Genomic DNA, 24,563 nt, shown 5'->3' with positions numbered 1-24,563 from the left:
TGGATCTCTAGCGTGGCCTGCAAGGTGCTGGAATGGAACCCAACAAGATATAAGAATGATTAATAAATGAACAAAGGAAATCCCGACAAACAAAGGGAGTAATAGTTTTCCCTACTGATATCAGGTTTCTTCATATCAAGTAACCAAATTTTTATTCGCAATGAGGGTACAGTCGACAAAGAAAGGGTGCCGTTGAAGCCACGGTCCTTAGATTTGTCCGTAGTTTATCACCATGAGGCCTGAACGCCTCCAAGGGCCAAGCTTATAACGGATGTGCATCTGAGCCAATGTGGCCCAGTTACTCAAGGCTGTTGCCGGATAGCATAGGTGGGCAGAAGACCTCCGCGGAGCGCACCTAAAAGCGATCTTACATGTAGAAGCGGTTCTCGCGGTTCATACAAAATCCCGAAATAAAGGACTGAGGAATGTGGCCAGTGAGAATTCGATTTCTTGGCAGCGGGAAAAGCCTTAGGTATAGAAGCTGCCTGGAATAATGATAACTATGTAGCATCGGACTTCTAACACATTACTGCCAAGCTTTATTCTTCTTTAAGCCTGGGCCGACCTTCCGCATGCCCTACACTAAGACATGTGTGATGCTCATATAACACGATATACAGGAAAGCGGAGTTGGAAGCCTAAAATATACCGAGTACGGGGTCATCCGATAGTGGACGCACAAGTCCTATAGCAAAAAGAAGCCGCCAATCAGATGTATCTTCAATTCACAATACCTACAATTTAGTGATCAACCACTAGGAAGGATATCAGCCAAACGTTGAACATACCAAACTAGAATGTTTACCCTTCCGCTTTACCCATGAATAAGATTAAAACGTCCCAGTGATAAGGCCTATCTGAGAAGCTGCATGGCGTTGTGAACAACTTGCATATACTGTCATTTGTTGGCTAACGACACTACTTTTGACATAAACTTATCATACTTGGAGCAGTGGCACCGTGAACCCAAGATGGCAGAGCAACCAGAATCCATGACCAGCGAATAGCTAGAGCTTAAACGCTCTCAAGGACCTGTTCCTTGAACTCTCTCTCAACCTTGTGTCCCTTGTCATCGGTTGTAGACTCGCCATGCAAGTTCAGAAGCGCACCGAGGTCGAACTTGGGAGACTTGAGAAGCTTGACCTTGCGGATGTGGACCTAATGGAGCATTAGATGAGTCGCAAATATTTAATAATAGATGAGGACCGAGGGAAACGAACGTTCTGCAGGGGGTAAATTCCCTGGGTAGCCTTCTCAATCTCACGACCGATAACTTCGGGAATGAGCTTGGTGGTAAGCTGAGCGAGAGAGCAGCTAGCGGCCTCGCGCTGCATGATCTCGGTCATCTTCTTGCGGATAGCGCGGATTTGGGACGAGCGAGCATATGTAGTCTTCTTGATCTGGTTGGGGCGTCTCTTCGTGAAGGCGATGGCGAACAGACGGAGAAGATAGTCATCGGTCGTCTTCACAGTGACGTTGGCTTCAATCAGCGACTGCCACTTGCGCACAAGGGATCGCAGCTTGTCGGTCGTGAAATCCAGTCCGTGGAAGTTGGTCAGGCAGTTCTTTCCCTGGATCTCATCCACGCGGAGCTTGACCTTACGGAAGGCATGGTCCTCGTCGTTCTGCAAGTCGGCAAGAGAGACTTCGAAGATACGGCCCTTCAGGGAATCGTTCGCGTTCTTCAGACCACTGGTACGGTTCACCAGAGTCTTTCCAACACTTCAACAAAGGGAACGTCAGCGACTGGTTTGCACAGGGAGAATGCGAGAAAAGATGTCTATAACGAGGCTGAATAATATCTGAAAGTCCTGACGACGAAATGGGGGGAGGGGCGATGCCATACTCTCTAGTCTGGAAGGTAGAGGGAGCCTATTCTTGTTAGCAAAATCCACAAACTCTCGAATCGTCAACCTACCTTAACAGAGTACTCGTCTTTCCGGGTGAAAGGGTCAACAGTTCTCTTCTTAACACCCTTCTTGCCCTTCGACAAGCGCTTGTTCCTGCCATGAAATCAGCAAGAGCGCAATACGGTCGAATTGCTGCAACTTAAATTCATAACAGAGTAGGGCGTTCACATACTTTCCAACGGCCATATTTGCGACTCGTGTCTATCTTGCGCGGCTTGAAGACAGACTAGGATATCACACCACACGCTCTGGTGGAGGTGAGTCGGATCGATTGTCGCTGCTTGCTGCTTGCTGCTCGATCGCGGGATGAGAGTAGAAATCGAAATCCCACAGAAAAGTCGGCTAAGCGAGGCGTCGGCCCTATCCAGTTACATAATATTTGCGCCTCCACCAAGCCCCCAAAGTTCACAATGATTGGACAAAACTTTTACATCACATGATTTTATCTACCCCGTTTCTACGGAGTATCTTCCCATTACTTGGACAGCTTCGAGATTGCAAGTGCCTGGTTGTACTGGTATAGGCTTTTCCCGAAATTCTCAGGTGTCTATGCTCGAGTCAAGTGGCTCAGTAAAGTACAAATTTTAACATTATGATGCCTAATATCTTTACCTCTTCAGACCAGTATTCTGCAGATTTCAAGGGCTCTTCTCCAGGGCTCTTTTATTATCCATATAGAATTTTAATTGTTACAACTTCGAATGCATCACATTACACAGCTACATAGTGTAGTTATATTCATACTCTGTAACGTACGGTGGTGTACTTTCCGCCCGAGTCAACCACCCGTGCCATACGAAAGCCATTCTCTCAACTAGCAGAGATCTGTGGAATCTATATAAATCATACAAACAACAATAAATATTTTCGATCTTCTTCCCCCCCCTCGTTCTCATTTCATTTGTTTCATCTCCAGTGACTACTAAGGTTAACTTAGCATATAGGATCTCTAGTCATTATATAACCCTATGTTAAGAAAAAAATCTTGATAATATTCTGATACATATATTACCTACCTAATAGAACCATTGATTAATTCATAAATTGCTAACTCATAATCGCCGAGATGTTATAGATATCTTTTGTATGAAGTTGTATGGCTGGCCGATTCGGGCGGGAACTAAGTTAATCATTTGACTAGTCACTCTACATAGTTATTTTAATGTTAGTTAACTACCAGTCGATGACTAATCTACCACCAGTCAACCAACTGGTTGCTTTTCCATTACCTTGTGCACCGAATAGTGTTCTTCAGTCTCGGGGAGTGCATGTAGTGGATGATTAGGCTATACCTGTCTAGCCCCCCTCCCCGAAGATCCCTAGTCCTCCACTGAAGCACTCAAACTTCCTCATAGCCTGCGAAGCACACTCAGATAAAATCGGTCCGGTCACTTGCTCGCACCGCTTTGTTTCACTAGATTTGTGCCTTCACAACATAAATTTGCCGCCGACTTTGCAGCAGTTTCGTGCATTGCTCTGCTGAACTCACATCGGCTGTTGAGCTGTCAACCCAAGAGGTTCAAATTTCTTACAGTATTAAAGGACATCTTGAATTGCCGGTCGCGTCACCCAGAAACTCTGAAGCATGGTATGCCACTCTACACATTGCCAATCTACCTTTCTCTAAGCTTTCTATGAATTTAGGGTAAGCGGAAGAAGTCGAGCAGGCAACCACAGCAACCTAGAAAGGTGACCACCTTCTGATTCCTCGGCGTTACCGTCGCTAACACTGAGTTAGAGAGAACCGTTGCCTACGACATTTGCGTGCCTTTTCTGCAATCACGAAAACTCCATCGTCGTAAAACTAGACAAGAAACTTGGCCTAGGGAACCTGTCCTGCAAAGTCTGCGGTCAGCGATTTCAGACGGGCATAAACTGTGCGTGCATGATCTCTTCTACGTGAGTGGCATATGCTTATGACATATACTTAGATCTCTCCGCTGCTGTTGATGTATACTCGGACTGGGTGGATGCCTGTGACGCGGTTGCCAAGGATACTGCTACCAAGTACGAGGATAATGATCCTCGTGTCAGACCTTCGAACGATTTCGCTACTTCCCCCAGCGCTCGTGATGTTGGGTTCGAGGAAGCGGATCGGAACGATACATATGCCGATGAATACTGACTCTGAACTTAGAGGATCCCGCAGCGTACCAAATGAAGTAACATTGAACTTGCGGCACACTTCTTAGTGGAAGATACTATACCCTAATACTGTGAATGGAATCCAGCTGCGACATCGTTAAGCTGTAAACGTGTACTTTATTCATACATATGTATGTATGTATATCATAGTGGTTTCTGAAGCCACAATCTTCGTTGGTATGGCTACAGCGTGTAATAGCGGTCGCCGAAGTCACCAAGCCCTGGTATGATGTATCTAGAATGGCCTTGATCAGCAATGTAAATGTAGGTTTTATAGACCCGAGATACTCACTTTTTGTCATCTAGGCCTTGATCTATGAAAGCAGTCACTACTCTGAGTTTTGGAAAGCGTTCAGCAAAATCTGCAACGCCTGAAGGGCTTGCGATAAGGTTAAGAAACAAAATGCGGTCCTCCGGGACCCCCTTTGCTTTCAACACCTCAACGGCAAGTGTTGCAGAGCCCCCTGTTTTGTGTTAGTTCGTTTAGTGCGTTGAGTCGAAGAACTTGCCTGTTGCAAACATAGGATCAAGAAGAAGCACCCATCGATTTGCGATGTCACCAGGGAGCTTTTCATAGAACAGTTTTGGCTTGCAAGTTTCCTCGTCCCTCTGTATAAGGATTTTTCCGATTCGGACAGAACGACAACAATCTCTCAAACCCTGCTCCATCGCCTCTCCTGCTCTCATGATGGAAACGCCGCATATTTTCCCTTCGAACCGGACTCCGAGATAGACGCGACCTACAGGTGTCGTGACCGATTGTTCAACCACTGGCAGGTGATTGAGCCCCTCCTCCACCAGGAGGCGTATGATCCTGTTTGAGTAGAAGATGAAATCGGCACGGCTAGTCCTTCTATCTCTGATCATGCTACGAAAGGTGTCAGCAGAGGATACTGACTAGTGTTAGCCTATAAGTTTTGAATCGGCCTTCATCTTACGTCAAAAGAGCGATCAGCTGAGGGGACTGAGGTAAAACGTGGACATTCTCGTACGATATGTCTTTAGATACTGTCGCTGTGGGCTTTTCGCCATCGGGCCTGTAGATGGGGCCAACGCCTTGCGCGGGGGAGGGAGTGGCTTCTGACATCTCGTTCGTCTTGGCTATGGTAGCTTATCCCTGCCTTCCACAAATGAAAGAGACGAAAAGTGGTGAAGAAACAGGAAAGGAAAGATATTTGCAGCGAAGTAACCTGTTACCAAGGTAGAAGGGTTGGGTTGGAGTTTAGAGAGTAATGCAGGCATGTAAAGCTCAGGATAACAATCTGCGAGGCTAAAACGTTTCCTCATTGGTACAATAAGTTAGTGGGACTACTTAAGTTGGCTATTAGTACTACTCCGTAGTCAATCGTAATACGGAGTATCACGGTAGTACTGCGGTAAACTATCCATAGAAGTGGATTCAACCACATGCAATCAGTCTAGAACCGTCCATTATCCTCTGAGAGAGCACCCAAGCTAGCCTGAAAAATCACCTTCGGCCCAAGATTTGGGTATGGGTATTAAACAAACGCCTTTCAAGTTCGGGACTGAGTTTCCGCCTAATCTGATACATCTCGAAACAATTGCTAATGAAAATATCCTCTTCACACTTTGTACCATATACCCCTAGTGGGTACCAACTCGTGAACAGTGCTTTTCCCCGACCGCCGTGAACCTTTTAAAGCCAATAACTAAGTAGGTGGATCGTGGTTGTTCATCCTTCTATCAATTTATGTCTTTTGGATCACTTTGCCCTGTGACTCCAAACCCCAATCAATAAAATTTTACGCAGGCACCCGAGGGTACTTTTAATAGCTGATCCGGTCAATTCGGCGACGTCGCTGTATACTGGGTAGCTATGACCTGGTATCGGCACTTGACCCTTACTTTAAAGCAACGGAAATGTGGAATAGTAAGCAAGGCGTAAGTTAGTCGACGGATTAAGTAGATATCTATCGAGTATCAAGCGCGGAAAGTAGACACAAGGCTTTTTTTTCTTTCCGTTTTCCTTTCACCGTCTACACAATGCACTTTGACTCTAGACGTTATAAATGCCATTTCCCACACTAGAACTGCTTTCCTCTTGACTATAAATCTTCCCTTACCAACACGGTAAGACACCGCCTTGTAACTATGCAACTATGCCTTTATAAGGATAAGCTTATATGTAAATCTTCTGTCGATATGGCATCATTGTCAACGTTCGCCTTCTCAAGCCTCCAACATACTTAAGGTGGACCCAATGCAGTGAATGTTGAATTGTGTCTGATCATTGGGAATAGGAATGCTCAAACTCGAAGTAGCTAGAATTTATCGTGGCCTAAGTTTTAACCTTAGTTATAATACACAGAAGTACGGTAGACTACATTTCCACAACTTCTGACTGTATGACAAAGGACACAATTCATATGGACGAGTGCACAATTGCATTGAGCATTTATAATCTAAAAGCTTGACCTTTTGGAAGCTGTTGAGTCAGTCCCGTGATTGAGAGAATCAGCGGATATTAGTAAGGTATTCTCAGTGAAATACTTAGTACCAATTAATATGGTGGGTCAAGCCAACCTCGGAAGCTTGCATTGTACGGAGTACCAGATAGTACATAGTGCGATGTTTGTAGTCCAGTCATCTATCTATTCGACTGTCCACGATATGGTGCGTTCCAACGCGATCTGACACCTGCCCTTAAAACATAGCCCACTCCATTTTTTTTGGCACTACAAGCAGATCTGGATGCGACCAACCTTTATCAAGCGCCTTGCACCCCGCTACGCTTGAGATATAATAGACTCATGCGCAGTTGATTGGAAGTACTACTCCTAAATGCCCCAGAAAGATACGGCCAGAAGAGCTTCGGGGAGGCCTGGCCGTTCATCAGCGGAAGCGTCCCCTGGCACACGATCGCAAGCGGATAAAGTTACAACTGGGCCCCCGACGCTGTTTAAAAAACGCAGTGGATCTGCAGGCTATCAACTGGCCCAAGAGCCTTTTACTCCTCCGAATAGAGGCCTGTACCAATCCGAGCGCAGTCGAAAGAAGAGGAGGTATATGCATGCGGAGCAGTCACGGCCAGCCCTGGACCAGATTGACGTACGCGATAGCGATGACGCAGCCTCGGATATTTACGAGCCTAGATATGATTGTGCGGCTGATGTTGCTTACAAGTCTAATGATATTGAAGGGAATTGCAGTCCTCTGAAGGAATCCCATATTGAACGCAGAGAATCGGAGTTCCCTTACAACCCAGCTGCGTCTGTGTCACGACGGCTTCGCATTGAAGAACAGCCCATCTCAGACGGTAGCACCCCCAGCCGGACTTTGGCGGAAGCTGGGCATGACAGGAGAACTGTCTCTGCTCGAAAGAGACTGGTTGATTTGCTAGGTATAGCAGTACCGTCCAAGGAGACTGGATCGAGTGGTTCTGACTCAATTGTAGCTGAAAACATACACTCAGAAAACTCCCGGCCTCTGCAAGAAACCGACATCCCTCGCGCAAGCCACTGTGAAAATCCGGATGAAGTAACAGATCATAGCTCTGAAAAGGTCATCAAAGCGGACACTCCGATGCTTTCCAGAATACGGGGCTCTAGGATCACTTATGCACGCCAACGATCTTTCTTGGGTAATCCTCTGAGCTTGACAGCTCTTGAACAGCGGGACACTTCGGCATCCTCGCCACATCCTGGTGACGCAAGTCTGGCACACATCACAAACAATGATGGTAACCAGAATTTGGTTAGTGACGACGATGAAATCGAATCTAGACCTGTCCGTAGCATACATGAGCTTAGACAGGCTGGAGATAACGCACGGTTTCGGGAGTCAGTTGAGGTGATATTTGAAGACATCGAGGATCCAAACAACTCTCTCTCTGGGAAATGTAGTAGCTTCGCACAGCTATGCACAAAACTTCTTGAGCATGCCTTTGTGCGTCGATTCTCTGAATATGGTTTCAATGAACGGCTTGTCAAGTGCATCGCGGATGATCAAAACATTCTCATTACGTCCATGGCTTTGTGTGCATTTAGACTAATCTGCTCGAATGGTCTTTTCTCTCACACAAGTCTGAGATCTTTCTGGGCCACAATCCTGGGAATGTCTCACAAGCTTCTTACTATGACCGAAGACATCATAAATATGGCAACTGAGGGAACCACCAGCCTGTCCAAGGTCGTGCAAAGATCTTTCAAAAAGACATTACCTCAGATTTCCTCTGTTCTTTTCAATGCGTCCCCATCGCCGAGCCTTTCTCCCTGCTTGGTGACACTTTCGTGCATCCAATTCTGCATTTCTATCTTCCTCAAAAAGGGGGACGACATTGAACCTTTGCCCGCGACGCTAACGGAACAAATCGTCGACTTGCTGATAACACAATGTGACAATGCAACCTCCAAAGCAAGTCTCGAGAGCTATGAGTTATCAAGGTTGTCATTCTTGATTCTGGAATCTCACTCGATGTTACCGGGAACATCAGCGTATCATCATCACAACTTTTCCCGGCTGCTTTTCGAGAACCATGGTAAATTTCTGCCATTTTGTCAGTTTGATCGGAGTAAGCAGATTCCTATGTTATATGCCAGGGTGATACTCAACCTTACAAATAATGTGCCTTCGCTATGCGAAGAGTTTGCTACTCCTGACATGGTCTCGGATTTTGTGGAACTTGCCACTACTGGGTTGTCTGGTGCATCCATGAATCGCAATGTGGATGAACATGGATCTTTAAATGCCAACATTTTAGCTTTGGGTGTGCTCATAAACTTGTCGGAACAAAGCGAGCTCTCACGAGCTGCTTTTCTTAATCCAGCTTCTGATTCTACGTCACTACTCCAGTTACTTCTCGAGCACTTTTCCGCGGGGCTTGCATTTGTTGATCAGGTAAGAGTATATCATTCTCAATTGGAGGACACATTGAGCTAATTCAGATAAGGCGCGCTCTGTGTCCGAAGTGCATTATAATGTTGTGATTGGATACCTCTCGATTGTCTTGGCTACCTTGTGTCTCAACGAGGAGGCATTGAATCAAATCAGGGATTCAATTCGTGGCGAAGGTCTTCTACTAGTCTTATCGACGGCAGAAGAATTCTTAAAGTTTCACCAGAAGGTTGAGCAAGACTCGCAGCTTTTTGAAAGTTCGGGAGAACGTGGAGGTAGATCAACAACGCGCTTGAAGGATGTCCTGAATCAGATACGCCAGAAAGCACGTCTATAAATAAAGCTCCGAGATATCTATATGCAATTTCGACTTTCATCCAGCCCAGTAGTTACTCCATATGTAAACTGTAACAATAAAGACCTGTTCTTGCAATGGTCGTTATGAGCGGCCTGCCCACCTATCCTTTGATGATCGCTACTTGCAACGGAAGACTGGAAAAACACAAGTAACAACATTCCTTTGTCAAAAGGATGTTTTTCAGTATTTATTGTACTTCTTCTGTTAGATTGCCATCCAGATTGTTTGCTGTGGAGGTCCAGTTGTAAATATAAATATTGTTTTGACGTAATAACGATTCTGGTACTTAGCTCTGTTCTAGTTGCCGTTTGACTTGTTTGCGCTCCTGGATTGCCTATTCGCCACTTCCGGGTGAGCTCATCTGTGATCTGATTGCCATCCCTATCATAAGGGTGCTACACAATTGACAAAGTTTGACCACTGAGGCCTCTAACAAACCGTGGGTTCGTGCTTAGATACCTGTTAATGACCTCGAGAAGCCTATATCTTTGTGCGCAAAAATCTCTAATTCATTGACCAACTTCCGCAAGAATCGCCTTATATTTTATAGCCACTTTCCCGCTCCGTACTCTAGAAGATGCCTAGTGCACCGAAGCAGCGCAAAATAGCTATTGTTGGCAGTCGCTCTGTGGGTATGGCCTCCTATCTCTTTGACAATCCTTTGCTTGTTCGATCGCATCATGTTTACTAAAATATTTCCCAGGTAAATCTTCTCTTACAGTTCGATTTGTTGAACATCATTTTGTAGAAAGCTACTATCCGACGATCGAAAACACGTTCAGTCGAATCATCAAATACAACGGCCAAGATTATGCCACTGAAATCGTTGACACAGCTGGTCAGGTATGGAGAAAATTTGGCCTGAGCCTAGAGCCCCGTGGGTGGCTAATACTGCTATAGGACGAGTACAGTATATTGAACTCCAAGCATTTCATCGGAATACATGGGTATATTATTGTCTACTCGGTGGCTTCACGTCAGTCGTTCGACATGGTGAGGGTCATACGTGACAAGATTTTGAACCATCTTGTGAGTATCCAATTTGGTCCTTGCAGCCACCTTAGAAGCTGACATGAAATAAGGGTGCCGATCATGTACCCCTTGTGCTTGTCGGAAATAAAAGCGATCTCAAATCTGAGCAACGCCAGGTGTCTCTAGATGAAGGCCGGCAGCTTTGTGAAGAATTCCATTGTGCATTTACTGAGGCTAGTGCTCGTCTCGACTATAATGTTGCGAAAGCGTTTGACTTAATGATTGGGGAGATCGAAAAGTCGCAAAACCCATCACAGCCGGCAGGAGGCAACAAATGCGCCGTAATGTGATAAGGCCTATGATGTAGCAGGATAGGTATTGACCTAGGTGGTCGAAAATGGCTACGCCTCGTTTGGATATCACTTCCAGTTTCTCGGAGAGGCAACATAGCTGTTGATTAGCCTAGGTTGTTGTATTTCTGGGATACGTTTTTTTGCAGCTCTTCACTGGCGCAGCTGTGATTCTTTCGGCACTCGATTTCTCAAGTACTGTCTTTGTCTGTTACATAATCTAATACATACACAGTAGTTTATCTCCCAGGGCATGAGAGCTGTGTTTGAAATCAAGTCCCATAAGAAAGGAAGGGTGAGACAGCCGACAGATGCAGTTTGTGCAGAGCGGCCTACTAAGTTTCATTAGTAGGAGTATGCTATACCCAATTGGTCGAGCCCCTAAATTTCTGCCCCTCCATTTGATGATACACCAACCGAGTTCTCTAGCCCCTCCTTCCCTACTTATGACAAGCTGTCCTCCCCGCCAACTGTCGCCGCTATTCTGTCCTCCTTAGTTGAATCTTGGGACGCTGGATTTTTGTATCGTACAAGAAAAAATCGTTCATCATGCTTGATCTGGCAGACTTCATCAGTGATCGCGGTGGCGATCCGAACAAGATCAAAGAGAGTCAACGGAAACGCTACGCCCCGGAGAGTGTCGTTGATGAGGTCCTCTCCCTATATGAAGAGGCGCGGCGTGGTATGCTATGTCTGCTTTATAACAGATATTCACATTCTAAACGGCTGATTTCGGATATCTTATAGCACGGTATGAGGTTATGCAAATAAACTCCCAGCTTAATGCACTCCAAAAAGAAATTGGCAAGAGAAAGAAGGTTCGCATTTATTTTACATATAATTCCAATCATACTTTTATATAATCCATCTATCGTATCCTCTATTGCTTGATAGAAAACTGACATGATCTTTGAAACAGAACAAGGAAGACGCAAATGACCTGATGGAACAGAAAGCCGACCTCGAGAGGCGCAAGAAGGACGCCGAGGAACTGGCTATCCAGAAGGAAAAGCAAAGAGACGGCAAAATTCGGACTATTGGCAACCTTGTTCATGATTCTGTTCCCGTGAGCAACAATGAAGTATGTATTATACTCAGTCGGACGCTAGAGACTTATTTAACCGAAAGGACTGCCGTTAGGACGACAATGCCGTAATAAGGACATGGGCGCCCGACAATGTGAAGGTCGAGAAGCGCAACTGTCTTTCGCACCATGAGGTTCTTACTCGTCTCGATGGGTTTGATTCAGAGCGTGGTGTCAAAGTGGTTGGCCACCGCGGCTACTGTTTGACAGGTTATGGGCTTTTCCTCAATCTCGCGCTCATAAACTATGGCTTGGAATTCCTCTGGGGTAAAGGTTACAAGCCTAACCAACCCCCTCAATTCATGCTCAAGGACATGATGGCGAAGACCGCCCAGCTTGAACAGTTCGACGAGGAGCTCTACAAAGTCACGGAAAGTGAAGACAAGTCCACCGACAAGTACCTAATCGCTACTTCAGAGCAACCGCTTTCAGCCTTGCATGACGGAGAATGGCTGCAAGATAAAGATCTCCCAATCAAGTTGGTGGTCCCGGCATCTCTAGTCAACTTCTCCCTCAGGCTAACTAGCACGCAGGTACGCTGGATATAGTACTTGCTACCGGAAAGAGGCAGGTGCTCATGGTAAGGATGCATGGGGAATCTTCCGTGTCCACCAGTTCGAGAAGGTGATAAGCCCTAGGTTACCCATGTTGCTTGTAATGCTAACTCAGCCCAGATCGAACAATTTGTTCTCACGAAACCGGAAGACTCGTGGCAAGCATTTGACGAAATGATGGCCACTTCGGAAGAGTTCTACCGGTCTCTTGGCCTGCCGTACCAGGTTGTCGCCATTGTTTCGGGGGCATTGAACAATGCCGCCTCGAAGAAGTATGACCTTGAAGCGTGGTTTCCATTTCAAGGAGAGTACAAGGAGCTAGTATCCTGCTCCAACTGTACCGATTATCAATCCAGAGCCCTAGAGATTCGCTATGGCACGAAGAAGGCTACTGATGTGAAGAAGTCCTATGTCCATGCCTTGAATGCGACTCTGTGTGCAACCGAACGTACACTCTGTTGTGTGCTTGAAAACTACCAGACAGATGATGTACGTCATGACTCTGAACCCACCTGCTGATGATTGTTGATACTGATAATGTGATAGGGTATTATTGTGCCAGAGCCTCTGAGGAAGTATATCCCGGGCGCTCCTGAATTTATCCCATATTCCAAAGAGCTGCCGAAAGATAGTACTTCCAACAAAAACAAAGCCAAGCAGACTACGAAGGCTGTGAGCGGTGCAGATGAGACTGCGAAGAAACTGGAGGGCCTTCAGGTTTGAATCTGGCCAGTCAAATGTTACTTTAGACGAGATCAATTAGCGGGCCAATGACTGTTATGTGAGCATCTCGATTAACCAAGAAAAAAAAAAGTGAAAGCGGTAAAAGCGAGATCCCAGTCACCTGGGTCAGAAGACCACTGTTATTGCATGTGCCATGATAGTTGGATGATATAGAGTACAGGGTACAATCAATGAAATTATCTTTTGGCCAATCGCTTAGCCTCGTAGAATTATTCTACACAATATGGCGCCTCTCATGGTCCAAGGTTAAATTGTATACGGAGTACAGAGTCGATAGTTAAAAATCATGAGATATTTGTGTGGATACGGATCAAGAGGGGATGTTTCGGCCCCGCTGTTGCTTGCCCCTCCAAAAAGTAACTGGCCAAACAATTGCTGTGCCTTTCGATGACTCAAACAGATCATAACGCCAGATGAGGTGTTAGTCACAAAGAATGTGGAACGCCTCTGTTCAAGTCCGGTTCCGGAGGTTTTAAATTTCAGTACCCCCTTCCTTGTCAATTTAGGTCTTACTGTTCACTCAAATTATATTTTTCGGATATACCACTACTTCTTGTGCCCTCTATTTTCTATTTTCTAACGTAACAGAATACTCTTCCACCCTCTGTCTTCTTATACCCAATCTTACCAAATGGCTACATCTGCAAGGGACATCAATGTCCAAGAGGGATTGAATCTCAACCCTTCACAAAGCTTGAATTTCTCCACCTCTCCTACCGCTTCTTTCCAGTCTGCTCCTTCCAGCCATGGTGGCTCGGCTTTTGGAAGCCGTACGATACCGCTAGCAAATGCAAAGCATTTGAAGCCGTTTGCCACGGAGGATATCAAGGTCCTGCTCCTGGAAAACGTCAACCAAACGGGTAGGGACATCCTTACCAAACAGGGCTATCAGGTGGAATTCCTTAAATCCTCCCTTCCGGAAGATCAACTCATCGAGAAAATTCGGTCAGTATCATCGTATCTGCTTCAGCTCTAGTATCTGTCTGACTTGCCTCCCCCGTGAACAGAGATGTACACGTGATTGGGATTCGCTCGAAGACCAAGCTGAGCGCTCGTGTACTAAAGGAAGCTCGGAATCTTATTGTCATTGGTTGTTTCTGCATCGGGACGAACCAGGTTGATCTGCAATATGCAGCTGAACATGGAATTGCTGTTTTCAACTCACCGTTCAGCAATTCCCGTAGTGTCGCAGAATTGGTTATAGCTGAAATCATTGCTCTTGCCCGTCAACTGGGTGACCGTTCCAATGAGATGCATAACGGCACATGGAACAAAGTGAGCAACAAGTGCTGGGAAATCCGCGGAAAGACCCTTGGTATTCTCTTGATTCTACCATCATTTGCTGTCGGCTAATGTTCCTGTTAGGCATAATCGGATATGGTCACATTGGCGCTCAACTGTCGGTTCTAGCAGAGGCTATGGGCATGTCTGTTATTTTCTACGACGTAGTGAACCTGATGGCACTGGGTACTGCTCGCCAAGTACCAACCCTTGAAATCCTTTTGTCTGAGTCGGACTTCATCACGTGCCATGTTCCTGAGCTCCCGGAGACACGGAACATGATAGGACAACCCCAGTTTGAGCAAATGAAGCCTGGCAGTTATCTGATAAATGCCAGTCGGGGAAGTGTCGTGGACATTCCTGCTCTAATCCATGCAATGCGGTCCGGCAAAGTGGCGGGTGCCGCTCTCGATGTCTATCCCAATGAGCCAGCCGGAAATGGTGATTATTTCAACCAAAGCCTCAATGACTGGGCAACGGATCTTAGGGGTCTCAAGAATTTGATCCTCACGCCACATATTGGCGGTAGCACAGAGGAGGCGCAGCGTGCGATTGGCGTTGAGGTGGCAGAAGCCTTGGTGAGATATGTTAATGAGGGCACAACACTGGGGGCCGTAAACCTGCCGGAGGTTGCTCTGCGGTCCCTGACGATGGATGAACCCAACCATGCCCGAGTGAGTACAGGAACAAAGTTTTCAACTTTGAATAATGGCTAATTCTTTGGAATAGGTCATCTTCATTCATCAGAACGTTCCGGGTGTTTTGCGAAAAGGTAGGCTTCTTTCTACGAAATAGGAATAATGTGTGCTTTGCTGATGGCTTCCAGTCAATGAGATTCTTGGTGATCACAATGTTGACAAGCAAATGACTGATAGCAGAGGTGATGTATGTCGTTATGCATTGACATGTCTAAGCAGTGCGAAGCTGACTATATTAGGTGGCATATTTGATGGCCGATATCAGCAGTGTCGACAACATGACAATCAAGGACTTGTACGAGAGACTTGAAAGCCTCGGATGTACGAAATCTCTTTCTTCGATATCACCTTATGACTTTCCTGACTGATCATTTACTCTAGCTCGAATTATGACGCGCATCTTGTATTAAAGCGCCCCTCTCTTGTGCTTATACCTATGACTAGAAGGTATAGGTGGACAGGTCACTACCCATTCTCCGAAAGGATCTAGAAACGGAAGGGAATCACAAAATTAGTTGCGAACCTAGTTCATTTTTATGCGGCAGAGGTCCTTCAACGGCACTCGTTCAATGAAGCTGTCAGTACATTTTCCCCTTAAACTTGATTCGAACCCGTGATACGCTAGCGAGCTATCTACGGCTCTATTACTCCGACTCAAGATTTCCTCATGCGCTTGGGACATGAGAAAACAAGTTAGTCTACAATGCTAGCCTGTCGGCAGAATATTCAACACCGCTGCTCCTTTATACTTTATATTTCTATTTCTATTAGTAATACTACTTTCTTCCGTTATTAGCTATCTTTCTCGCTAGAGTGAACGAGAAACTGATAGAATCACTTGAGCCTTTCTTTGAACACATGCTGTTATAGAATTGATGCCAAAATACTTTGTTATGTCTGCTACTAATTCTAAGCCCACATGCTTCCAGTCCAAAGAATGAATGGCGTTGTGATTTATGCGATCAGTCAATGACAAGGTATCCGACAATTAGCGATTGCAGGGTCGTGGTGGCACGGGTGAAACCGAATCACCTGCGATGGATTGTCCTAGCTGCATCACGACCACCTTCCCTAGAGCAGGGGCTACGGCTCCTTCGTCTTGTCAGATTTTCTCGCGAAAAGTCTCTTCGCACAGGTTGGTAGGCCGAGTCACTATTGTTGATGTCACGCCGATCCGTATTGTAGCCCCGACTGTGGTCTCTCTCCCAAGGACGTTCGCCTCCGCCAGCATAGCTTGGAATGTAGGAGTCTAGGTTCCCTTCAGACCGCCCGCGAGCCTGGTGGCTTCTGTCTCGTGCCAATCTTCCTATGCTACCGGAAGACCACATCTGGTGATTTGACGTTGGCGGACGAGGTGGCAACCCCCCTCTATGCCAGGATCCTTGGCTGAGATCCTCCCCACCTGTCCTCGATCGAGCTGCGTGCAATTCGCAGTTACGATTGTCATAAGAGCGCTGTGGAGGGACTCCCTGAACCCCGTTGTTCCAAGTACCACGGGCTGCGCTTGGAAGACGACTATTTCGACCTTCGACGCCTGTTCTGTTCCCTGAGCCACCTGCCCAACTTCCGTTCGGGCCACCAATCCCTACAGCACCCCCTGCAGGTGCCGGTGGCATGGGTGCCTTTTGCCCACGAAATCTTCTCCTATCAAGCTCATGGGAGTCTTCAAAAGAAGGTAACTCTCCAGGTCGTGCCGGTAGTGGTGGGCTAGAAAAGTAAGGATGTTTCAAAGCATCGATAGCATTGATCCGTTTCCGCCAGTCGAGCTTTAAAAGCTCACTAAGCAAGGATATCGCTATAGGGCTTTGCCTGAGAAGAGGTTAGGCATATATTCGAAGTTTCCCATTCACCTGGTCTTTTCGGAGGGTGGACGATACTCTTTGAATACTTCACGTAAATTACCCGGTCTGTTACCAAAATTCTTCACTCCCTCACACCCTGGTAGTGAAGACCACCCTGGCATAGTCTCCTCTGTAGGCGAGCCTACAAGACTGAAAATCATCTGCGCCTGGTTGAGGTCGCTATTCCCGGCAAGAATCGGCTTTCCTTTGAACATTTCCCCAAAGACGCATCTGCGAGTGTCAGACTAACATCACCACGAAGATCGGGATAATTTACTTACCCAACGCCCCACATGTCGATAGCTGTCGTATAACGCCGGAGTTGAAGAAGCAGTTCGGGGGGGCGATACCATCGAGTCACAACGAGTGTAGTATAATCCCTTCGTGCTTCTCCACCGCCTCGCCCAGGCTGAGGAGGGGCCTCTTCATATGGTCGGGCCAATCCGAAATCAGCAATTTGAAGTATGCCTCTATTGCTAATAAGTAGGTTGGCAGCTATCAGGTGGTTAGTCGGAGAGGCTGTATTGCTGCTTGATGATTCACCGACCCTTCATGTCTCGATGTAATATACGATTCTATAACAAGTTAGGGCAAAGATCTAAGTAGTTCTCGAGAACTAGTACCTCATGTAAATATCTAAGGCCTTCAAGAAGTTGAAGCATATAACACTTGATTTGAGCTTCAGTGAACTGAACAGCAGGATTCTCCAGAAGGCCTGAGAGATCGTGTTCCATATATGGTGTTACCATGTACATGCTTGGCTTTTTACGTCCTTCCCCTGTGCTGGTATAAGCACGTTCCACTTTGCGGTAGGAAGTTCTACTTACCTTTACTCCGTTCGACTGCCATTTCCTTAAGATTTAAGATATTAGTGTGAGATAGCATCTTCAGAAGTTTGATTTCACGAAGTGCGGTAATGGGGAACTTCGAGGGCATCAATCAGCATCTACTAACGCGGTGATCCCAATCGGTCATCTTACCCCGTCTCTCTCATTATGCATGAGTATCTTTTTGAGAGCAACAACAGCATTGTCCTTTTTCGATCTCGCTTTGTAGACCTCACTGTAGACATTCAGTTTGAGAACACATTGTTGTACAGGCTTTCTGAAACCCACCCAAAAGTACCCTCACCAAGCTTACCCAAAAATTCAAACTCACGTATGCTAGTGCACCCATGGAATCGGTTGTTGCCATTGCTGTCTCTCTCGAGAGATACTATGACCATTTTCTACCCACTCTCCTCACCAAAGTGATCATATATGTGGATGATGGCGCCAACCGTGCGAGATCGGGACAAGTGTGAGGCTCTATCTCCCTGATATAATGCTTGAACCAAGTTGCAATACAAGGTATGATTTGTTAGCGTCAAGGCAAAGCCGAACGTCGCGCGGATCCTTGACCACTGCAATTCTTCTAGAGTAAAAGAGCTCGGTTGGGAGTCACACGTCTCGAGAAACCGTTGTGTGATGGCCAAATAAATATATGGCTTGTATCAAAAGAAAAACCTGTGAATACCTAACAATATCAGGTTGATAGCAGGAAGACTGTAGAAGACTGTTGTTTTCAAGGTAGTATGGGACGCGATCCGTTCACTCGTGCGAGAGCCAGAGCTATCATAGTGCTCTGATAATTCAATGTATGATTTTACTGGATGACGGTCATGATCTCATTAGCTGAGATGGTACGAAGGAAGATAGATTGTCCATGACTTCAAACCGTGCCGGCTGTTACCTGGAGCAGAATTCTTGGTATCACGTGATTATGTAATGCTTCTAATCTAGTCCGTACCGATCCCTCACTGCTATTGATTTACCTTTCTTCAATCCATCAGTCCTGATACATAAGTCCTTAAACGGCAGAAAAGTATGCACCTCGAATTTTCTATCGCCTATTTTCTAATCCTTTTATCGTCTGGGACTGACTTGTCATGTACAGATATGGCTGCAAACCACCCAATTCATATTCATCCCGCTCGACCTCTCTATCGTTTCACCGCGACTGCATTGGGAGCTAGCATGTGGTTCTTTGTACGAATCTCACGCGATTATATGGCGAATAGTGCTAACCATTCCCTTTTTGCGGATCTATAGCTGATGTACAGGGCGAAGAAAGACGGTCCTGCTTTGTTGGGTTGGAAGCATCCTTGGGACCATTGATTGCCGAATATTCTCAGACCTGAGTACGGTCTCGCTTGTTGAGATTGGAAGACAGTTGATTTTCTTGAGGACTACATCAGATATCTCAATCGAGTTGTAACACAAAGGTTCTCGCTTTCTGTCGTCATTAAAGGAACCATCCACTCAAACTTTCAAGTCAGAATGACGACGATCATATCTGAAGAATAGGATATGTGCAAAAGTGGAATTCCATCTACCCTTGCATTTCCTCGAGTAGTACCTTGTACTGGCGACGCTTTTTGGGGTGGCCTGGTCGCAAGGCTGTGTACATGCGCCCTAGCAAATGAGCCAATCTAGGAAAGAGATTCCTCTCTGCCAACCAAGAGAACAAAAAGCTCAAGGCAGCAAGTATCAGCAACCACCACGCGAAACTTTCCGGCAGGTACGTCAATTGGATGACCCGCATCAGCCATTGTGAGGGTGTAAACAGCATGTAGCAGGAGATCATCAAATCCACAATTATCATAGAGAGGAATGGTTCTAGACTCTGTTAGTGACATGGCCGACCACACATGCTTGGGGGGACTGACTGTTAGAGCTCATCGGTTTTCTGAATGGCGGTCCGACGCTAAGGACAGCACTTGACAGGATGTACTGAAAGCAGGAAAGCAGAAACAGAACGGTGTTCTCGGAGTTCTCAATGTTGCTTTCCTCCAGATCTAGCTGAGGGGGTTGAAACCTAAGAAGGTCAGTGGTTGTCATGAAAGCAAGCTTGAGCTGAGAAAAGCCAAGTTACCCACCATGGTTGCGATTTCACAGTCTCGAATGCAATTAATTGAGTCAAAATGCATATCGTTATTTGGCCTAGCAGCGGGATTAAGACTTTGCGTGATACAAGATCAGCAGTGGGTCGTTTCCGCGATAATACAGGGTTTGGCTTGGTCCATCCCACTGGTGAGCAGAGTCAGTCTAAAATTCACAAGGTAGTTGACATCCTTGATCCATCTAAGACACATACTAAAAATTGCTATCGGTAATATGAGGCATAAGTCGATATAAAGAAACTTCATGCTATGTTAGCAGGTTATATATTGTCTCTCAGGAACCTTGAGATTCACCTGGAAGTCACCAAGATTTGACGCTGATGCGTATAAGAAACTGACAGTTGAAAACTGAATTGCTGAATATAGGCTCATGTACTTGAAGCAGCAAAAGCTTGTGACCAAGGCACCTCGGCCTTCCCTGTTTCCTTGTTAGACATCCAATGCAACGTATGATATTTCAATTCGAATGTTTGGTACCTGATCAGCGTCGGAACACACGATATGTCAAAGCGGCGGCTGGTGAATGGAGCAGCAACTGAAGCTTCGGCGTCTGATAGGGAAACACCGACATCAGCGGCTTTTAATGCACCACAGTCATTGGCACCGTCGCCGCAAAAGCCACAGCAATAGTCTAGGGATTGAAGCTTCTCCACTAGTTCATGTTTCTCATCAGGTGACATTCTCGCGAACACTTTTCCACGCACAAGTACCTGCAGACAGTGTTAATATGAAAGCAAAAACAATGTCGCAACAAAAAGCCAAATCTACTCGTAGACCCATGCCGGTATACACACCCTTTTGATAAGCAACTCGCTCCCAAAGTCCACGATCCACCTAAACATCTCGCCACTGATGGCAAGAGTGTAATGGCTGAGGCTACAGGCATTGCCTGGTATAGATAAGTCTACAGCCGTCGAATCCACCGAACGCTTCACGCCGTTAGCCCTGCCCACTCTTTCTTATGAATGAAACTTCATACCATAAGAGTACTCGGGTTAAGCTTCAGTGCGGGATTGTCTACACTTTCCCAGCAAAGACAGTCATCGGACGCATGTTGAGGAGAATGACCTGGTGCAAGATTAACAATAGCCATGACGCCTTGCGAGGACAGCTTACCTTGTACGAAGCGAGGAACAAAGCATTGTTCATCTCCACTAATTAGTCCGCATTCGCGAGCAACACTTACTGCAGTCAATATGTTATCACCTGTACACATTATGTTGCGTATCCCTGCTTTATTCAGCTCAGCAATAGTTTCAGCCGTGTTTGGCTTCAGTTTGTTTTCGAAAATGATAAAGCCAAGAAACTCCAGATCACATTCAGCATCAGCACGGGACATTTTCTGGACTCTCATCCAGCTTAATTTTGGTTCATATCTCGCCGCACAAGCGATGACACGATATCCCTTGTGGGTATAGTTACTCAGGAGCTCATCAAAATCGTGAGGCACTACATGGTCATGCATCAGCTTCGAACTGGAACCTAAGTAGGTGCAACCTTACAGCTGCTTGGAAGACATATGGCCTTCACACTTTCTGGTGCACCTTTCACGAAAGTGCTGGCACCAGTGTCACCATACTGGCGTACAATAACACTTGCTCGACGGAGATGTGACACGAATTCAAAGGCACGCAAAATGCCGAGTTCTAGGGGTGCCTAGGTTTGCATAGTCAGATTCGAACAATTTGTCATTTATAAGCATCAAAGTGGCGTACAGACCTCTATTTTATTTCGCTGACAAGCACTGGTAGGGTTTTCACTGACAGGTGGTCTCGCAATCGACGGTAATATCGCCTCGGAATCCGCTTCTTCAGCATGGCTCCCACCTTCTTCGAAGGACCAACCGGTGAACTGAAACATTTTGACATCTAGGGGGTCCCCAAGAAGTTCGCCATCCACAATTCTCAGAGAGTGGCATGTTGCCATGGTGTAAAGGGTGTTGTTGTACCTACTCATATCTTGAATGCTATTTGTATATGATGATGTCGGAGACGCGAGACACAGCTTAGGGAGCAAGTCGGAGAACCTGCGAACTGATAAGCAATTGTATGAAGTGTAGTGTGCACGCATATAAACCTTCTATTGTGGTCCACGATCCGCACTCCCAGTACATCCAGTCCATCTTCCGTGAGAGTACCTGTCTTATCGAAACAGATCACATCTAACTTGCCTCCTACATTGACCCTGTTGAAAAGCTTAACATAGTCTCCTTTAGGACTTGGTGTGTTTTCAAACCTTTGTGGACTGATGCAATATATTTTATGTGCCTTAAGTCGCGAGAGGGCGAAGTTGGTTCCAATGCTCAGCGTGGCCGGCAAAGCCGGAGGCACAACGATTGTGATCAGGTCGAGGGCCCTAACGATGATCAGATGCCATGAAAGCTGTATCTAGTCAGTTACAGGAATTATTTCTTGGCATCCAAGCTATGCTTACACCGAGGCGGATGAAATTGACAAACGAGGCCACGAAACCTAAAATCGCTATGATGGCCATAACAGATATATATCGGAATGAGTCCCGGTAAAAGCTAAAGCCGGAAGGCTTTGGGAAGAGCATCGATCGAACAAGGGCCCCTTTCGTGGTCAGGAAACCGGTTCGCACAACGACTGCCAAAGCAATAGCTTCGTCATCATCAACGCCTTGGGGACGACGTGCTCGAATTACTTTCGTACCGCTGAACAAGAAATGTCTTGCAAGAGCGGGGTGGATTGAGGGTGCGCTCAAATTCAGGTATTTCAGAGCATCGTCTGTCAGTGGGACTTTAGAAACAGGGACAGATTCACCTGCACCTCCATTAGATTCTCATCAAGACCTTGGGAGACGATACTCGAACCTGTAAGCATGCTTTCATTCACAATACAATCACCGGATAACAGTATACAATCACAAGGGACATAGTTCAGGGAGGGGTCAGAAAATTCGTAAACATCACCTGGAACAAGCTCCCGAGAGGGGACAGATCTCCCTGTTTGGAGAAAGGAACGTTAATGCTGCATCAGGATGGTTAGATCTTAGAAGTTTGGCTTACAGAACCCATTCCTAAGCACACGGATATCGCACTCAAACAGTGAAATATGTCTTAAGCGGTTCATTGTCTAGATAGAGTTAGCACACCAGCACATTGGTTTGGCAAGAAAAGCATACTGCTTTGGTTTCAATTATAGTAGCACTTATACTTATCACAGAGATGGAAAAGATGCAGACAGCATAATAGTAATACTGGTCAAGCGACCAGAGGACAAGGCTAGCAAGTTGGAAGATATAGAATGGGTGGAAAGCCTGGAACAGTGAGCATGCCAATCCAACATTGAACGTCGGTGAACAGGTACCTCATCCATAAGAAGTTGGAAAACAGATTTCCGCTGAATATCAATGAGATTCTTGCCAAACACCTGTTCACGGCTATCACGGTCATCGGCATCCAGTCCAGCTCTCATCCCTTTCGCGTTCGTCCAGGAAGGGTCTTTCCAGCCACCGATTTGGCAAAATTGGTCATCGGCTGGGTGGTAAATAAGCCGATGATATCTGTAATCAATGTACCGTAATTGATAGATTGTTGGGTCATTGTCCTCATCATACGACTGGTAGTCAGGACTGAAGATTGTGGAGAGAGGATGACCGTATACTTCAGTATGGACCGTATGAATGTCAAGTTGATTCCATTGATCCTGGGCCCAGTTCAGCGATAAGTTTTTATAGTTCCATATGTAACATTGCTTACCTCAATCACAACCCATTGACAGGTTTGAAGAGGTGTTGGCATTCCCATCAAACGGATTCGGTACTTTGGAAACCAACGAAATAGGAGATAGAAAACCCCGAGCGACAACAGGCAAGATAGATAATACAATAGCAGACCGGTAGGACTCGTCGAAAAGCCCGCAATCACGATAGTCAAGTCTTCCGAAACGATGTGAACCTTTTGGCTTACCCTTTGATCGTCGCTATGGCAATAATCACGCGACGAAGCTGATAGAGACCTTCGTAGAAGGGGGTCTTGAACAGAGTCTCTAGAAAAGGACGGACGTTTAGAGGATCTAATTGACTCGTTCGTCTCAATATCAGATAAGTTGTCAACGTCACTTTCAGCATCTATGGTATCTTCGTTTGGCCAGTCCAGGTGTTCCTGATCTTCCTGGAAATAGGTGAAGCTTGTGGTGGAATCCTTGCGATTCCGACGGTGGGAAAAGGAAACAACACTGGAAGGGATACTCTCTGATATCGGTCCATCATATATCTAGTATAGATAGTTATGTTCATTGTTCCATAAGCTTCGCCGGCATCTGGACGCACCTCGTTGCGGGCCATTTCAACGTCTGAGACAACGCTATAGCTGGAAGACCATCAGCAAGGCCCACCAGGAGGGTATTGTCTAGTGTGAAGAACCTGCTTCTTATTGAATTGCGGCGACGATCAGCCCCAGTTGAAAACATGGGTGACTGAGCCTCTAGTGGTGGTTGTATATCAGGCTCCATCTTGAGAATGATACTTCCTATGCGCTTTTGAAGGTCCGCTTCGACTTCGTGTAGAGGTCGATTTTTGGGTTGACACCGACAGGCAATGGACGGAAATTAGAGTGATTTATTTGACTCTTCGCATGCCGAAAACCGCCAATCTCGTCACGCTGAACAAACAAATTTAACACTGTGTAAGATGTGTAATTATCGATCTGCGTTTGTGCGTGGACTAACGTGATGGTCCGAAGATGCTCTTTATGACCGGCTTGACGTCTTATCTCCACGTGACTATCTAGATGGCGGGATGTTGTCACGGTACGCATCGAGTTATGAATCCTTCCTCAATCCGCATACAGAGTTTTGCTGTCTGCTGA

At 46.1% G+C, this 24,563-nt stretch overlaps 9 protein-coding genes across 9 annotated transcripts; 5 read left to right on the top strand and 4 right to left on the bottom strand.

The window, feature by feature from the left end:
- Window positions 1-1,014: 1,014 nt before the first annotated feature.
- On the bottom strand, window positions 1,015-2,096 carry rps1 (40S ribosomal protein eS1; the record flags this gene model as incomplete). The annotated part of the gene is made up of 5 exons (XM_025627505.1): window positions 1,015-1,158; window positions 1,221-1,722; window positions 1,847-1,872; window positions 1,919-2,003; window positions 2,083-2,096. The coding sequence occupies 5 exons, from the start codon at window positions 2,094-2,096 to the stop codon at window positions 1,015-1,017; spliced, it is 771 nt and encodes a 256-aa protein (XP_025476015.1).
- Window positions 2,097-3,124: 1,028 nt separating this feature from the next.
- Window positions 3,125-4,243, top strand: BO87DRAFT_379825 (transcription elongation factor 1 family protein). Its single transcript, XM_025624155.1, has 4 exons — window positions 3,125-3,498; window positions 3,555-3,599; window positions 3,649-3,787; window positions 3,842-4,243. The coding sequence occupies exons 1-4, from the start codon at window positions 3,496-3,498 to the stop codon at window positions 4,033-4,035; spliced, it is 381 nt and encodes a 126-aa protein (XP_025476014.1). The 5' UTR covers window positions 3,125-3,495; the 3' UTR covers window positions 4,036-4,243.
- Window positions 4,087-5,332, bottom strand: BO87DRAFT_418910 (uracil phosphoribosyltransferase). Its single transcript, XM_025626907.1, has 4 exons — window positions 4,994-5,332; window positions 4,565-4,923; window positions 4,348-4,519; window positions 4,087-4,290 (listed from the first exon to the last, which is right to left on the bottom strand). Exons 1-4 carry the CDS (start codon window positions 5,140-5,142, stop codon window positions 4,239-4,241), a joined length of 732 nt encoding a protein of 243 aa, XP_025476013.1. The 5' UTR covers window positions 5,143-5,332; the 3' UTR covers window positions 4,087-4,238.
- A 1,525-nt stretch (window positions 5,333-6,857) lies between these two features.
- BO87DRAFT_317372 (Rheb small monomeric GTPase RhbA) lies at window positions 6,858-10,589 on the top strand (the record flags this gene model as incomplete). Its single annotated transcript, XM_025619767.1, has 6 exons — window positions 6,858-7,416; window positions 7,471-8,912; window positions 8,965-9,184; window positions 10,016-10,110; window positions 10,168-10,296; window positions 10,350-10,589. 6 exons carry the CDS (start codon window positions 6,858-6,860, stop codon window positions 10,587-10,589), a joined length of 2,685 nt encoding a protein of 894 aa, XP_025476012.1.
- Window positions 10,590-10,999: 410 nt separating this feature from the next.
- On the top strand, window positions 11,000-13,040 carry BO87DRAFT_379821 (serine--tRNA ligase SES1). Its single transcript, XM_025624154.1, has 7 exons — window positions 11,000-11,271; window positions 11,337-11,407; window positions 11,509-11,670; window positions 11,730-12,151; window positions 12,207-12,297; window positions 12,348-12,716; window positions 12,774-13,040. The coding sequence occupies exons 1-7, from the start codon at window positions 11,139-11,141 to the stop codon at window positions 12,948-12,950; spliced, it is 1,425 nt and encodes a 474-aa protein (XP_025476011.1). The 5' UTR covers window positions 11,000-11,138; the 3' UTR covers window positions 12,951-13,040.
- Window positions 13,041-13,602: 562 nt separating this feature from the next.
- On the top strand, window positions 13,603-15,360 carry BO87DRAFT_390110 (D-3-phosphoglycerate dehydrogenase; the record flags this gene model as incomplete). Its single annotated transcript, XM_025624917.1, has 7 exons — window positions 13,603-13,916; window positions 13,979-14,286; window positions 14,337-14,926; window positions 14,982-15,024; window positions 15,079-15,137; window positions 15,190-15,271; window positions 15,332-15,360. The coding sequence occupies 7 exons, from the start codon at window positions 13,603-13,605 to the stop codon at window positions 15,358-15,360; spliced, it is 1,425 nt and encodes a 474-aa protein (XP_025476010.1).
- Window positions 15,361-15,738: 378 nt separating this feature from the next.
- BO87DRAFT_342667 (CDC2/CDK family serine/threonine-protein kinase) lies at window positions 15,739-18,475 on the bottom strand. Its single transcript, XM_025620748.1, has 8 exons — window positions 17,907-18,475; window positions 17,772-17,853; window positions 17,619-17,715; window positions 17,415-17,569; window positions 17,339-17,366; window positions 17,073-17,286; window positions 16,828-17,022; window positions 15,739-16,759 (listed from the first exon to the last, which is right to left on the bottom strand). The coding sequence occupies exons 1-8, from the start codon at window positions 18,014-18,016 to the stop codon at window positions 15,979-15,981; spliced, it is 1,662 nt and encodes a 553-aa protein (XP_025476009.1). The 5' UTR covers window positions 18,017-18,475; the 3' UTR covers window positions 15,739-15,978.
- Window positions 18,476-18,608: 133 nt separating this feature from the next.
- On the top strand, window positions 18,609-19,288 carry BO87DRAFT_409735 (uncharacterized protein). Its single transcript, XM_025626263.1, has 3 exons — window positions 18,609-18,654; window positions 18,727-18,818; window positions 18,882-19,288. Exons 2-3 carry the CDS (start codon window positions 18,729-18,731, stop codon window positions 18,945-18,947), a joined length of 156 nt encoding a protein of 51 aa, XP_025476008.1. The 5' UTR covers window positions 18,609-18,654; window positions 18,727-18,728; the 3' UTR covers window positions 18,948-19,288.
- Window positions 18,716-24,499, bottom strand: BO87DRAFT_379816 (putative P-type ATPase). The gene is made up of 21 exons (XM_025624153.1): window positions 24,119-24,499; window positions 24,026-24,065; window positions 23,454-23,969; window positions 23,062-23,400; window positions 22,877-23,011; window positions 22,761-22,827; window positions 22,566-22,697; window positions 22,166-22,515; window positions 21,968-22,113; window positions 21,809-21,916; window positions 21,452-21,758; window positions 21,235-21,388; window positions 20,849-21,181; window positions 20,712-20,800; window positions 20,527-20,661; window positions 20,210-20,442; window positions 20,027-20,150; window positions 19,927-19,972; window positions 19,709-19,859; window positions 19,499-19,647; window positions 18,716-19,448 (listed from the first exon to the last, which is right to left on the bottom strand). Exons 1-21 carry the CDS (start codon window positions 24,205-24,207, stop codon window positions 19,162-19,164), a joined length of 3,930 nt encoding a protein of 1,309 aa, XP_025476007.1. The 5' UTR covers window positions 24,208-24,499; the 3' UTR covers window positions 18,716-19,161.
- Between the last annotated feature and the right edge of the window lie 64 nt (window positions 24,500-24,563).

The sequence above is a fragment of the Aspergillus neoniger genome (assembly GCF_003184625.1).
Source record: "Aspergillus neoniger CBS 115656 unplaced genomic scaffold BO87scaffold_36, whole genome shotgun sequence".
In the NCBI taxonomy this organism is placed as follows: Eukaryota; Fungi; Ascomycota; class Eurotiomycetes; order Eurotiales; family Aspergillaceae; genus Aspergillus; species Aspergillus neoniger.
Note: the sequence above shows the minus strand (reverse complement) of the source record. Positions and strands in the feature narration are given on the sequence as shown.

Bases quoted from the DNA above. Each gene is read 5' to 3' on its own strand.
- BO87DRAFT_379825 (XM_025624155.1), top strand. The intron at 3,600-3,648 runs GTGACCACCTTC...ACACTGAGTTAG, and splicing joins AACCACAGCAACCTAGAAAG to AGAGAACCGTTGCCTACGAC. The intron at 3,788-3,841 runs GTGCGTGCATGA...ACATATACTTAG, and splicing joins ATTTCAGACGGGCATAAACT to ATCTCTCCGCTGCTGTTGAT.
- BO87DRAFT_342667 (XM_025620748.1), bottom strand. From the start codon at position 18,016: ATGGTCATAGTATCTCTCGAGAGAGACAGCAATGGCAACAACCGATTC. The intron at 17,854-17,906 runs GTGGGTTTCAGA...GAATGTCTACAG, and splicing joins CTTGGTGAGGGTACTTTTGG to TGAGGTCTACAAAGCGAGAT. The intron at 17,716-17,771 runs GTAAGATGACCG...ATGCCCTCGAAG, and splicing joins TGCATAATGAGAGAGACGGG to TTCCCCATTACCGCACTTCG.
- BO87DRAFT_379816 (XM_025624153.1), bottom strand. From the start codon at position 24,207: ATGGAGCCTGATATACAACCACCACTAGAGGCTCAGTCACCCATGTTT. The intron at 22,698-22,760 runs GTAAGCCAAACT...TTCTCCAAACAG, and splicing joins TGTGCTTAGGAATGGGTTCT to GGAGATCTGTCCCCTCTCGG. The intron at 20,801-20,848 runs GTAAGCTGTCCT...ATCTTGCACCAG, and splicing joins TGTTCCTCGCTTCGTACAAG to GTCATTCTCCTCAACATGCG.
- BO87DRAFT_379821 (XM_025624154.1), top strand. From the start codon at position 11,139: ATGCTTGATCTGGCAGACTTCATCAGTGATCGCGGTGGCGATCCGAAC. The intron at 11,272-11,336 runs GTATGCTATGTC...GATATCTTATAG, and splicing joins ATATGAAGAGGCGCGGCGTG to CACGGTATGAGGTTATGCAA. The intron at 12,298-12,347 runs GTGATAAGCCCT...AACTCAGCCCAG, and splicing joins GTGTCCACCAGTTCGAGAAG to ATCGAACAATTTGTTCTCAC.
- BO87DRAFT_418910 (XM_025626907.1), bottom strand. From the start codon at position 5,142: ATGTCAGAAGCCACTCCCTCCCCCGCGCAAGGCGTTGGCCCCATCTAC. The intron at 4,520-4,564 runs GCAAGTTCTTCG...AACACAAAACAG, and splicing joins TGATCCTATGTTTGCAACAG to GGGGCTCTGCAACACTTGCC. The intron at 4,291-4,347 runs GTGAGTATCTCG...AGGCCATTCTAG, and splicing joins CAAGGCCTAGATGACAAAAA to ATACATCATACCAGGGCTTG.
- BO87DRAFT_409735 (XM_025626263.1), top strand. From the start codon at position 18,729: ATGGCTGCAAACCACCCAATTCATATTCATCCCGCTCGACCTCTCTAT. The intron at 18,819-18,881 runs GTACGAATCTCA...GCGGATCTATAG, and splicing joins GAGCTAGCATGTGGTTCTTT to CTGATGTACAGGGCGAAGAA.